The sequence below is a fragment of the Pelecanus crispus genome, chromosome 3 (assembly GCF_030463565.1).
Source record: "Pelecanus crispus isolate bPelCri1 chromosome 3, bPelCri1.pri, whole genome shotgun sequence".
Classification (NCBI taxonomy): Eukaryota; Metazoa; Chordata; class Aves; order Pelecaniformes; family Pelecanidae; genus Pelecanus; species Pelecanus crispus.
The window spans coordinates 45,594,035-45,608,603 of record NC_134645.1 but is presented as its reverse complement, the minus strand read 5'-3'; the positions used below and the strand labels follow the sequence as shown (position 1 = coordinate 45,608,603).

Genomic DNA, 14,569 nt, shown 5'->3' with positions numbered 1-14,569 from the left:
CAGATTTATGAATCCTGCTGCTTATGGCAATTTGTCATGAATTAGTGACTTTACAGAGTTTGATTTAGTAGCAGTTTAGAATTTACTTGTGGCAAATCGCAGGATTGGACTGTGATATTTTAATAGCACTCAACCATCAGTGATTAACGAAGTGATTAGACAAAACTGATCAAAACAGCGACTTAGTTAAAGATTTGAAGCTGGCACGGTTCACTCTATTACTACATTGAAGTGCATAAAGGAAAATTAAGTGACACTGAGTTGGAATGATTCACAGAGAGATCATGTATGCAGGGGATAAGGACCCTCCTGTTGAGTCATGCGGTTCAGAATAGACCCCATTGCTTTCTAAACTCCTTTTCAAAGAGGAGTCTAGGTGCAGCTAGGTCCAATCTTAGTCTCAGACTTCGTCAACGGTTTATGTGAATAAGGATAATATATATATGTGTATATCTAGTACATGGAAGAAGTGCATAAAGGAAAATTAAGTTACACTTGAGTGAGAGAGATTGTGGATGCAGGGGATAAGGGGGACCCTCCCGTTGAGTCATGAGGTTCAGAACAGACCCCCTCGCTTCCTAAACTCCTTTTCAGAGAGGAGTCTAGGTGCGGCTAGGTCCAATCTTAGTCTCAGACTTCGTCAACGGTTTATGTGAATAAGGATAATGCAGCAGTAGAAGACTCACTTTGTAATTAAATTATACATCTACACACTACTTAAATTGATTCACACATGCATACACACAGGCATGAAAAAAGAAAAAAAAATATGTATATAAATATATATATATACGAAGGTATACCTGTTAAAAATTCCCCTCGAGTTCAGTGAAATATTCACATTGAATGTCTTGGCATTTCTCAATGCATGAGGGTTGACCCTCAAGCAGTGAAGGATTTCAGCCCAGGCTCTACTGTTGGTCTTCGGCAATGGGCCTCTGATTTTAGCAAACTTTAAGAGTTTGCTAGCTCTGAGAGGTGTCCCACTCAGAGGGAGACGCTGGTGCAGCCTGCTGCAGTCCAGGAGAGCTCAAAGAGCCTCACTTAGGACTGCTGTTTTATAGGATCGTGAGATGATTGGCTTTAGTCATCAGTAAGTTTCCATCCGAGCCACAATCCGTGTCAGCAATTACTGGAGTTCCAGTAACAATGATACCACTCCACTTGGTTATGTTTCAAGGCTGTCAGGGTAACTGATTGTTCTCGCTCCCCTCATTAACCATAATACGGAGTTTCTGATAAGGACAGGGCCACTCTTAGTGTCAACCATGTAGGAGTTTCTGGTGCAGTTAAGGGGCGCCTAACTGACCAGCTCACTACACAAGGCCGCAGTCTGGCAGGAATTCCTAACGTCATAAAGTGGTTGAAGAGAGAAAAGGTGTGTGTGGGGGGATGCACCACCACAGCCTGGGAACATTTTGATAACAGCAATGGCCATGTGCCTGGGCTGGCAGATGGCCAGGGCACCGATGCTGTTTCTGTGCTGCTGTACTGGATGGGCTGGAAATGCAGTGTGAAGTCAAGTCAAAGGGACTGTGACCTGTGGTTGAGTCCACATGGGAGCAGGACACCCTGAAGCATCTGTGGCTATGCATGAGGCCACAGCAGAGCAGGTACACCTCGAAGTGTCTGTGGCTGTGGTTATGTCTGTGCTGCAGCAGGTGTACCTCTGAAGGGACTGTGGCCCAAGGATAAGTCCATGCTGGAGAAGGTACACCTTGAAGCACCTGTGGCTGTGGATAAGTCCATGCTGCAGCAGGTACACCTTGAAACATCCGTGGCTGTGCATGAGGTCATGCTGGAACACCTGAAAGCATGTGGCCATGGGTAAGCCCACAGCAGAGCAGGTACACCCCTGGAGGGACTGCAGCCATAGGTACGGCCATGTTGGAGCAGGTGTACGCCTAAAGAGACTGTGGTGCATAGATAGGGCTCCACCTGGAGCAGGTACAACCTTAAGGAACTGCAGTCTGTGGATAAGTCCAAGCCGGAGCAGGGGCAAGGGAAGGAGTTCATTGCAATGTTAAACTCTGTAACCTGGCCCAAAGGGACCAGGGGTGGAGACTGTAATGCATATACCCTTAAATTATTGTAAGCCATGATTTGAGCTGCATGTTAAAGTAATTACTATAGCAGGAACCACCTGAACCAATGGAGGAGAAGCCTTATAAGAAGCAAGTGCAAGTGCAGCAGTGACCTGACCTGTGCTGGCTTTGGTGCCCAATAACTCCACACAACACACCATCTCTCCCATCCTGAGTGACCACCATAACAGATGGAGCCCAAAGTCATGGGCTAAAGTAACAAGTCATGTTCCCAAGTAACAAGTGATAGGATGAAAGGAAATGGCCTCAAGCTGCTTTAGGGGAGGTTTAGATTGGATATTAGGAAAAATTTCTTCACGGAAAGAATAGTCAAGCATTGGAACAGGCTGCCCAGAGAGGTGGTGGAGTCACCATCCCTGGAAGTGTTCAAAAAACAGGTAGGCATGGCACTTTGGGACATGGTTTAGTGGACATGGTGGTGTTGCGTTGATGATTGGACTGATGATTTTAGAGGTCCTTTCCAATCTTAATGATTCCTGGTTTTTACTTTCATTAACAAATAATCCAGCCACCAAGCCAGGAAACATGAAATTGCTAGTCTCCCCTTAATTGGTTTAGTGGTGGACTTGGTAGTGTTAGGTTAATGGTTGGACTGAATGATCTTAAAGGTCTTTTCCAACCTAAACGATTCTATGATTCTATGATTCTAAATGAACTCAGTGGACATTTGTGGATATTTTACAGGGGTGGCCCATAGACTAGGGGAATGAAATCTGTGTATTAGAGCAAAGGATGGGAAGGGAAGTGGTGGTTAATGAGGATGTATTGGATAGTGTGGGACCTGAGCGTGACGTAAATGGTATGGAATAAGGGGGGGTGGGGAGTGTGTTGGTTTTGGGTTAAACCATGACACAGGAGTAGCTTAAGGCATGAATGTGGACAGCCTGATATCCTGAAACTGTCTGGTGTGTGTGTTCTGGTACCACTGAAAAAGCAAGTTTATTTTAAGGACCCACACGATAGCAGCAGTACTGTAACTGAGAATCTGGTCACCAGTTTCACTGTAGATGATCTCTGAACTAGTCTGGGAACAGTGAATTCCATTACTGAACTTCTCAGTTCTACATTTCCTGTACCACTAAACATACAGCTGAAGGTTGGTACCAGCCGCATAAGCTCTGACGTTTATGGCCCTCAGGATTTCTTGGTATTGGATTTCCTTCCTTCATTGCAATAGTCAGAATCTTGCTATACCAGGATCCACTATAGCAATAATATTTCTTGAAATGTTTGAGTGATTCTTCTACAAAGTATCTAGGATCTCCTGCCAAGTTAACTACTATGTGAGAGAAGTTTTCACTTTCTTGTTTCCCTCAGATGGGAATATTGATCATCTAAAACTGCTCCAAAGAAAACAGACATTATCATTACTGATTAAAAAAAGGAGATTTTTTTAAAAATCAATTTTTAGTTACTGTTCAATTTTCAGTAGAACTGAACATCCGTTTCACTGGGAATTACAGGTGTTTATCGCGATATAATGAAGTAATTGCTCTTACATGTATTAAATATTTAGTATTTATTACTTACAAGTTCTTACGGCTTTATTGTCCTGTAAATTTGAATCACAAATACTTCATATGCTTTTTAAGAACTCTGTAAGTATAATTTGGAATATTAACTTACATAATGTATAGTCAATAGTTAAATTGAGAAAAACCCAAATAGTATGGTTTTCTTTTGAAATGGTTTTAATTTGAATGTACTGTGTTTTAATAGAAAAAGTCAAATATCTTGGCAAGTCCAGAAGGTAAAGCAGTTGTTCGATTATACAACAGAATGGCCTATGTATTGGTGGAATTCGAGGTAATTTATCATGATGCGTGGATGAAGGAAATTTCACAATTACAATATCGTAAGTAATTAAATATGTAATTGGCTTTTTTTAAAAACTATTATTGAATGCTAAGTTAACACAAATCAAATCAGATAATTTTTTAAGCATCATTTACCCTTAAAATGTGCAAATTAATCGTGATCCAATAAGCAGGCCCAATAATACAAATCTTTGTCCCTTACTGACCTTGAAACTTGGTTTTGATGTAGAGGGTTGCAGAATTGGTATGCTCTTAGATGACAGGAAACAGTAATGAAACAAATTCAAGGCACACAGTAGTTCATTTTTATATTCAAATTCTTTATGTATACCATTTAGTAATTCTTCCTGTTTTCTTTCCACTATAATAATTTATACAGTTTTATTATCCCAGTCCCTCTGAGGACAAGTGTTACTTTATGCCTACAAGAAAATTTTGATAATCAAGCTTTATGATTTTAAGATTAAATGAGAGTCAAAATTAAAAAAAAAAAAAAAAAAAGTTGAGTAGATTTTTCATGTAAATTGTAGACACTCTGTGGGCTTCAAAACTAGGATTAGATCTGTAAGAATAAAATCTTGTCACCACATGGTCAACAGAGGTTTTTGTGTTGCTGTTTGGGCTTCTATTTTGTTTTGGATTTTTGCAATATCCCTATGTAAGCATTTATCCTCTGGGTTAACAAATTGCTATAAGATACTGAGCATCTCATAGAAGTGTTGTGTTTCCAGGTCCTTAGAAAATGAGTTTGATAATTTTCTAACTTGAGCTAAGAAAAAATATGGCACAAATAAGACTGGATCTGATGCTTGTTTAGCTTATGAAGAGAAAGTCTATATATGGCAGAAAGCTAATATGGTGTAAGTCAGTTGTGTATTTATTTTCTTTAATTAAAAATATGAAGCTATTTCACAAGTAACCATACATATTTAATCACTATATAGTAATATTAGAAATCTGTGTTCCATAATAATTTCTGTAACAGAAACAATTGTTTGTCTTAGAAACTGATATAAAAATATCTTTACAGCCTTACAAGCCACAATATTTGTGCGTCATCCTGAAACTGGGAAGTTCCTGGTTAATTTTGATCCCCAAATTCTAGAGATTGCCCGAGAGACCAAATGTATGATCAAGTTGGGTCTTGAAGTACCGGAGCAAGCAAAAAAGATAGTAATAATAGAAAATAACCTGAAGTCAAACAAGTTGCATTTAGAGGTAAACTTAAAAATTGTCATGATTGCTGTTTAAAAAATAAAAAAGAACATCTGATTAGCCATAGAAATTTTTCCATGGTTAAATAAAGATTAAAGCTGGCTGTGAGGTAGTTTAAGGTAAATTTGTGAACTGCACAGGTGGACATAGATGATCTCATTTGAAAAACCTCTACTAACTGCTGTGTGGACCAGTATATACTTTAATATAAGCATATATATTTCTCATACCCTGTGGCATATTAAATATATTCTGGTGGTGAAATAATTAGAGCTATCCAAAATGTGTTCACTCTCTGAAAATTATTAAAATGCACTTTTACAGAGTTTTTGAGAAGCAAAGATTGGAATTCTTTTGGATTGGAAGATATGGTGAACCACAAAAACATCAAGAATTTTGCAGGTTACCTGCCAGAGAAGTCAGATTTCTGATACTTGTTGTAGTATTTGCTATTGTTGTAGCATTCAGAGAAGCTTATACCTTGGGAATGAGATGTACTATACAAGATTGGGGGGTGTGTGTGTGTAAGGCATAAGACAAGAGGATATTTTAAAATGGAGTTTATATGTGACTTTAATTATCTAAAGCATATGATACTCAGTTTCAAGAGGGTATTGCAAGTTACAGTCACTATAGCTCAAGCTGTCTTTAGCTCTAGAGAATGATCATACTTTGTCTGGCTTTGTGCATAAAGAGTAGGAATGTGTTGCATGAAGGTTGCTTTCATTCTTCCTTGTGTAGCATGATACAGATTCATTATATTCCAGAAATGATGTACATAGGTATGTAATATCTGTGTAAAATTTTACACTTGTTTTCAGATGTCGTCTTGTACTGCTTTCCATGTTTTTTCTGATGATTTGATTGTATAACAGGTTGTTTGCTTCAGTAAAGAAAGCACTTAAAATATTCTTCTTGATACTACCCTTTCTAATAATTAACAGGGTCTTCTCCAATGTTATGAAGATTTGTGTCAAGAAACACCAACGGTTTTTGCAAATCTAATGGCACCAAAAATGAAAAAGGTCGGTATTGCTAAATGCATTTCAGTATACTTCAGGAGAAGTTAGAATAACTTAATAATAGTTGATAATTTTAAAATATTTAGATGGATCTGCATGTTGTGAACTTAATGAATTTTACTAAAATCTTTAAGACCAAAAATTTTCTCTTTGCATCCCTCATACAGTGCTCAAATATTGTGTATTACAGTAGAATAATCTTAGTGCCTATGGGGTGGAAACCCAGTATAACAAAGAATATGGACTTTGTGGGTCTATTTATCTACACAAATCTCTAGCTTTGACATGGAAGTGAATTATCACTTATTTCAGTTTTAGAGATTTCCACATGAAGTTGTGCTTTTCATTTATCTGTTATACTAAATGTCATGATCCTTGTCTTTGCTTGGAGAGAATTACTAGCCTTGTGCATTAAGTCAGTCTCTTCAGTGATGTAGAAAGGTTATATACTACAGTAAAGGTACAGTTTTATTGGAGATGCAGAATGTCTATCCTACAAGCTGTTTTGTTTTGCCAGAGACTTGCAAGTGTACGTATGTGGTTGTTCTAAGTAACTCTTCCCTTTTTGATTGTAAATAATATCAGAAGGTTGCAGAGCTTGCATAAGTTTGTGTAACTACATAGTTGGCATGTGCTGAAGTGTGAGAAACAAGAAACTTGTCCTTGCTCTTAAAAGTTACATAATAAAAGACAAAGGGATAAAGTGATGGTAGTCTTCACTTCAATGATACTACTGTAAATATGGTTATATCATAGAGGGAATCATAAACCTCTGTATTTTAGAGGAAACAACTGGCAAAAGAGAAGGATGAGTATTGTACAAACAACAGAAGATGCAAATGTTTTTTGGAAGAAGGGATAGATGTCTTTGGTGTATAGGAAGAAGGGAGGAAGGCACAAATCCAAGGATAGAATGAGCAAATCTAACGTATGGCTACATTGGTGCCATAATTTGACAGCAACTCACGTAGAGCCTTAAACCGTTTCTAGATTGGCTGTGTTGGTTACCAGTAACAGTACCATCCCAGCATTGTGGAGTTAAATATATTCCCCGAAAACATATATATTAAGGTGATAGTAATGGCTGTGTTTGCAAATAGCTGTGTGTCTATTTGAGCTGAATTCATTGTTTTATCTGTGATACTGACATTGCAAAAAGAAGCATTGGGATGAAGAGAGTGAGTGAAGTGCAGGCAGTGACTTTGTCAAGATGAAAGAGCAGATATGATAGGTGGCTATTTAAAATTAAAAATTAGTGGAATCAGTTCAAAGTTGCTCAGCAATTAAGCAAAATCAAATTTCTGTCACTTCAAGGATGATGGGGATGGCAAAATTTAAAATTGTGGTGGCTACATACCTGGAAGTCAGTGAGAAGTTTTGGAGTGCTAGGCAAAAATTTCAGGGGAGCTCTGTGAGAGAGTCTGGAAAGGTTGATTTTCCTAGCCTGGTGGTAGTATTAACATTTCCTTTTCCTCAGAGCCCCATCTCCTTTGAAGGTAGAGGATCTGCAGGAAGGACCTTGGTGTAGATCATACAGTGACAGAGAAATGAGCTGATTTCAGCTACATGCTGAACATCTTAGTGGTGACAAATCCAGATGAAACAGACCATGGAGAAACAAGAATTCAGTAAGGGAAATAGTAGGGAGGAGAGGATTTTTAAACTTGGCATCGAGGCTATAACAAAATTTGGGGAGGATCTGTCTGATTCAAAAAGGGATGAATGAAAAATGTCATTAGATAGATACATGAGGTTGAAAAACAAGTAATTTTGCTGTTGAGGGTGGTCAAGATGGACATGTTAAAGGACAAACTGTAAGATCAATAGTGGACTTGATTTTAATTTCAGGAAGTAGTGGGAACCACTAAAAGACACTATCCATGAGAACAGGAAGGGGAGGATCTTTGCTGAGCATGTACACTTGACAGTTGTGGACAGAGGCTATAGTATGCACTACCCTCCCCTTCCCCAATATTGCGTATATTTATTTGATGTTTTCCTTGAAAACTTGTAACCTTCCTTGCCATACTTACACACAACTCTTTCTTTCATAAGTGACATTAGTGATTCTAATAATAATGGCATTTGTTTTAGATTATGTTTCTTTTTCTTTTTTTTTTAAATCTATGAAATTGTATTTTTATGCTTAGATGGAAGCTGTGTTGAGGCAAGGACTTACCATGTTGACTTGGTCATCTGTGACACTGGAAAGTTTCTTTCAAGAAGCTGATGAAGTTATGTGTATATTTAAACAGTTTTTGAAAAAGGTATATACTTGATCGCTATATAAATGAAATGACAGTTTATAGAAATTATTTCCAGTACACTGCTCTTCATATTGGAAAATAATCAGTACTTATTTTTGTACCACTTGAAATACATAGAAATTTTGTTTGCTTATTAAAGTATGCTCTTTTTTTGAAGAATGATATACTCAATGATTCTCTCCATTATTACCCGCAAATGTTTGCTTCTGTTCTTGCAGTAGAATACATTTCCACTTCTTGTCCTCAGATTCTGTGACTACCGCTCTGATTTTCAGAGTCAGCCTGTGCTTCTCTTTGAGTGCTTGTCCGTGAGTGGAGTTGCGCACAAGATACCTCCATGTAAACACTGTCCGGTGGAGAACTTTTTAGCATTAACTCTAATCATAGCAGGCATGCTGTGCAACTGTCTCCTCTTTGTGCAGTCCATAAAATAATGAAGGGGAACATGCTTTTCCCTCACGGTTTTCTGCATGCTGAGTCTGTGCTTTTTTCATCTCTCAGTGTTTGCCACATAACTTCTGAATTCTTTTGATTCCATTAACATGCTTGAGGACCTGTATTGGTTCTTTTTCTTGTCCAGACTTTATCTTGATAGTCAGATCACCCTTCTGGCTTGACGGTTGAACTGTATGGCTATGATCTCTCCTACCAATATCATAAATTGTGTCTCCTGTGGTAGGAGATTGTTAGTCACTGGTGGGTATATCCACTTCTTTTTCTGTATGGCAGAAAAACATAATTATGATCAAGTGCTCTGTTTGCCACTGAAACCCAAAGCTGAAAAAAAGATTGACTGTGTAAGAAATTAACAGTTCTCTGAGCCTGAGTATATCTGAAATAACCATGTCTTTTGTAGATACACTCTATTTTCCTTAAATACATAGGTTGTGTGGCTGTATTTAGCCATTGTAAATATCCCCTAAGTCACCATAACTCATGAGGCATTGCTGTGCTTCCTTTTTTAGTCTGCTTCTCTCATCTTGAGGTCTTTTGTGTTGGTGCTTTTACTCCAGGGTTTTTTTCTGTTATGATTCACTTTCTTAGAGGATTTTCTGCTATGTAAGGTTCTTGCATTTTCACTGGGTAGAGAGATACGATTTTTATTCTTCTGTAAAACATTGTATACCTGTTAGAACTCTCTAAAATAGAATATATTATGCTTTAAAGATAATTGTACAGTTTTAATACAATTTTCTCTTTTTAGGTTAAGGATTTCAGTGAAGTGCGGATTGATTTAATATTAAAAGAAATATCAAATACTCTTTTAATTGTCTTACCAGTGGATGGTCCTATCAAAGTAGAGAATATGTTGACCTGCAATGAGGTGTGTGCCACTTTACATCTTTGAACTTGAATTCTTGATCATGTTAGAAACAGTGCCTTTGTAGATTAATATAAAACTAGAAAATAATTCTTCTCACTGTAGAAATACAGAACTTTTTTTTATTGAAATATTTTTTTAAAATATTTTATATGAGATAAATTGGCTCTTAGGTATTTGAGATACTTAAGCTGTAGCATTTCATAGATAATTTTTATTTATTTAACTGCTTCACAATTAGATGAGATTTTTTTTTTTTTGTATGAAGATACTCAGACATATGCAGCCTTCCCCACACCCATTCTTTCCAAATTGTTTTTTTAAAGGAGAAGGCAAAAAATACTTTTCAACAAGTATATTTGAGAATTTTGAAAGTTTTCTTGGTTCCAAATGAGGCTAAAAATGTATTTAGTAAGTTAATAGTGTTAAGGACAGTTGAAAGAGTATTTGGGTAATTTCAGATTCAGACTGTGACCTTCCTTCAATATTCAGGGTTTTCTCCTGGCCCTTAAAAATACCATTGCATTTCAAAAATGGAAATTTAAAAAAAAAAAAAAAGCATTAAAAATGTAGTGATAATATAACAGAAGATTTTTATAATTTTGAATAAAGATTTTGGATTTCATTTCCCAGTTTTCTTTTAAAAATGTTGCTGTTTCATTGAAATAGTCTCAGTCTGAAGAATCCAATATTCAGGGAAATGTTTTGGCTCTCCTTGAAAGGAGCAGTAATAAGATAATCAGTGATACTAATATAATTCATTGATATTTTTATTTAACAGACTTACACTAAAGAATGTGCTGAGTTATTGAACCGCAAAAGCATGCACATTGAAGATGCTGTTCAAGAACTAGTATCTGTATTTGAAAATAATTATGAAATTAAATATTCTAAGAAAACCTCGGAAAAACCTGTATTACCAGGTAGATAATGTTGCTTAGTTAAATAAAAATTTCTGTCCCTAGTTCTGTAGATTTAGCTAGTATGTATCAAAATTGAATTGTTTTAGCTAATTGTCTTCAGACTTCTCCCTCCCATTACAGTTTCGTCTGTGTCACAGTTCTGCCTTCATTTACCACTGTTCAACGAAACCACTAGCCTATGAAATACAGAGATAATTCAGTATCGGTGGATTTTCTAGAATTAAACTCTGTCTTTCTGTTTAGATTACCAAAGTATTTGCTCTAGAGGAAGAACATTATGGTTCCATTTCTCATGGTCACTCATTATAACTTCCCTCCCCCCTCTCCCTGCCTCCATAAGTGAAATACAGTGTTCTTTTTTCTCAGCTATGTCAGGTATTTGGTACTGTCCCTCTCTTTGTGACTTTTCTGCCACAGTAGAATTGTGTCTCAAATACCAGTGCTTTACTGGCTGGTCTGTTTAAATTAGTACAGTCAATTGACTATCAACTACTAATGTATGAGGCTCACAGCTGATCAATATAGCTGGTTCCCACTGCTCTGGGGTGTGTTACAAAGATTTTAGGAGGTTCTGTACCATTATAGGAGAAATAGTTTATAGCTGGAGGAAAATATTCTGTTTTAAGGAAAAATGTATTCTGAGGCTTAATCAGTAATGGAGCTCCTTTTCTTACACAGGATTTTTTCCTTCTGGGTTCAGTTTCCTCCAGGTATAGTGGCATGGTCAGGGTTAATATTCCAGGTAGTTCAATATGATGCAACCAGAAAAACCTGCTGAAAAGATACTTCTCTGTCTTTTGTTAAATTGTTTATATTGATTTTTGGGGTTTTTTTTTGGCCATTTCCAGCTGATACATCCATGTCTGCCTACCTGTCTTTAATAACACATTTGTAGTGCATGGTGTTTGTTAGGCTGAGGCTTATAGGCTGGGTTCTTAACAGATTCCTGGTGTGAAAGAAATGGTGTGACATAAAACCAATTAGCTCATCCAGGTACTACTAAAATCAAAAGCAATATTGTTTTGCCTGTAAAGAGGGGGGACACCATGCTTCAAAGCAGAATACAAGGTTCAGTTACAAAAAAAACTGTATTTTTTAAAATTTACAGTAAAAGAAAAACATATAGTGTTTGGAAATAATGAAGAGGAGAGAGAAAAGAATACTTCTGCAGCTCTTCGTGGTGACAGTAGCAAGGGCAATGATAAGGAAGATGAATTTAAAAAGGTATTTTTTGATAAGAAGGGAATTTTTTTCAGACTGATCAGATTAGTAAACACTATCTTGAGTTTTGGTAGCTGGATATCCATGTTACAGAAAGACATCACATAGAGAATATCAAATGTCATGTAAAAATTATGATATAGCTTCCCTACAAAATGAGTTTAAGATGGCTTTTATCTTTCAAAAGTGTATTCCATGTTATTCCAGTTATCACCTTTGTTAAACAAATTCTCGATATGTGAGTGGTTTGGAGAGAATACTGTGTCTGTGACACAGGCTTTCTTTCTTGGGTGGGCAGAAACATTCATCCTTTCTGTTCTCCTCTTCCAACTTCACCAAGAAAGATGATGTTCCTTTGTACTTTTTCCGTGAAGAATACAATCTTTTCATATTCAGCAGAGAAGGGAAGTGGAAGTAGAGAACAAAGACTCACAAACTTGCAAGCACAAATGCAATGATGTCACAGGGTTGCATTCTGTTGTTTTGTGCTAGTGATCATTATGTGTTGCTGTATTTTTATATTATTCTTAATCCAGTACAGTCAGATTTTACTGTATTTGTCTCTTATTTGAAAAGGCTACATATGCACCAATATTCTTGGATAATTCATGGTGTCTGTTTTTTAATAGGAGAGCTTTTCTCAAGGAGTATGAGACTTCAGCCAGATCTCAGTATTCTGTCTCTGAATAAGACAAATTGCATTTCCTTAGATGTTATATTCTCTTTTTCATGCAGCTTTTACTTATTTACTTACAAACTATTTTTCCCCCAACTTCTCCCCTTGTGTTTCTCATGTAGCTTACAGCATAAATTCCTTCACACAAGAACCAATATGTTTGACTTAAAACCTTTTGAATAATCTTCAGGTCCCTGTCTGAATACAATACTAAATAATGTATGTTTTATTTATTACAGAAATGTAAAGAGATGGTTGCCTATTTCAGTCACCAGCTGCTAGACAGCCTCCAGAAAGCCACCCAACTGTCTTTGGATAGTCTTAAAAAAAGAATATTTGTTTCACAGTAAGTTGCAAATGAAAGATTCCTTCAATAGCATTATCAGAACAAAGTTATTTCTCTGTTAATATAATAATACAAATATACATTCACACATGTAATGACACGTGCACATGTATCATTAGTCAAACAGTTCCAGACCTCTTGGCCCTTTTAGTTCAAGCAAAACTTGGAGAGCATTCACTTTTTGTTGCAGTGATGCTTTGGGCCCACACTTTTATTTCATGCTTTAATTCTTTATGTTGTTAGTTATAGTCTATACACTTTGTTTTCTGCAGAAAATGAAGTTTATTTCTACTATTCTTTCCCTTCTGCCTGCACCCTTTTTGTTTTTATTCCCATCTATTTCTCTTGGGATTGCTTTCAAGATGCTGTTAGTACAATTTATTGTTCAACACAAATGACTAGAACTTAAATGACCATTTGATTGTCCCCTTGTACTCGGCAGTGGTGAGGCCACACCTTGAATACTGTGTCCAGTTTTGGGCCCCTCAATACAAGAAAGACATTGAGGTGCTGGAGCATGTTCAGAGAAGGGCAACGAAGCTCGTGAAGGGTCTGGAGCACAGGTCTTACGAGGAGCAGCTGAGGGAACTGGGGTTGTTTAGTCTGGAGAAGAGGAGGCTGAGGGGAGACCTTATCGCTCTCTACAACTACCTGAAAGGAGGTTGTAGTGAGGTGGGTGTTGGTCTCTTCTCCCAAGTAACAAATGATAGGATGGGAGGAAATGGGCTCAAGCTGCACCAGGGAAGGTTTAGATTGGATATTAGGAAAAATTTCTTCACGGAAAGGGTAGTCAAGCATTGGAACAGGCTGCCCAGAGAGGTGGTGGAGTCACCATCCCTGGAAGTGTTCAAAAAACGGGTAGATGTGGCACTTTGGGACATGGTTTAGTGGACATGGTGGTGTTGCGTTGATGGTTGGACTGATGATCTTAGAGGTCCTTTCCAATCTTAATGATTCCTGGTTTTTACTTTCATTAACAAATAATCCAGCCACCAAGCCAGGAAACATGAAATTGCTAGTCTCCCCTTAATTGGTTTAGTGGTGGACTTGGTAGTGTTAGGTTAATGGTTGGACTGAATGATCTTAAAGGTCTTTTCCAACCTAAACGATTCTATGATTCTATGATTCTATGGCAGTGGGCCCATATTCTCATCTCATTTCAGATTATTTCTGCAAGCATGGCTGTGCACTCAGAGTTGTTTCCCATGGGTTAAAGATTATCCATGCACTTTATGAATTCTATATGGTAATGGCGAGATCCATACGATTTTATCATTCCCCTATATTCAGTATAATTTCTATAGATTCTTCTCTGCTCGAACAGGCATACACTTCAGACAGAATTACTTCAGTATAATATATTGTACATTGAAAAGCCTACTTAGAATTCTATTAAGAGAATTTATTTTAAGCAGGTAAAGTTGATGGTGTTTTGTCATTAATGTGTGTAGAAGCTTGAGTTACTTTTTTCTTTTTCTGAGGACATCTTTCATAGAAAATGTATTGAAATCCTGATCTTACTGAAGTCAATAGGAATTTATTTGGGTGTGTCCTTTATATTTGTCTACAGTATTGTATTGTTAAATCCTCCCTTATTTGGTCACCATGTCATATCACAGCATTTAGAAATTGTACTTTGCACTTTGTTTTTAGTTT

General features: G+C 37.0%; 1 protein-coding gene across 1 annotated transcript in view; it reads left to right on the top strand.

Moving 5' to 3' along the window:
* The window catches only part of DNAH8 (dynein axonemal heavy chain 8), a 155,834-nt gene that overhangs the window by 23,495 nt on the left and 117,770 nt on the right, over positions 1 to 14,569 (top strand). The window contains 9 exon segments of the mRNA XM_075708595.1: positions 3,825 to 3,960; positions 4,953 to 5,140; positions 6,082 to 6,162; positions 8,310 to 8,426; positions 9,631 to 9,750; positions 10,529 to 10,660; positions 11,297 to 11,303; positions 11,785 to 11,894; positions 12,807 to 12,917. Coding sequence (XP_075564710.1) covers positions 3,825 to 3,960; positions 4,953 to 5,140; positions 6,082 to 6,162; positions 8,310 to 8,426; positions 9,631 to 9,750; positions 10,529 to 10,660; positions 11,297 to 11,303; positions 11,785 to 11,894; positions 12,807 to 12,917 — 1,002 coding nt within the window.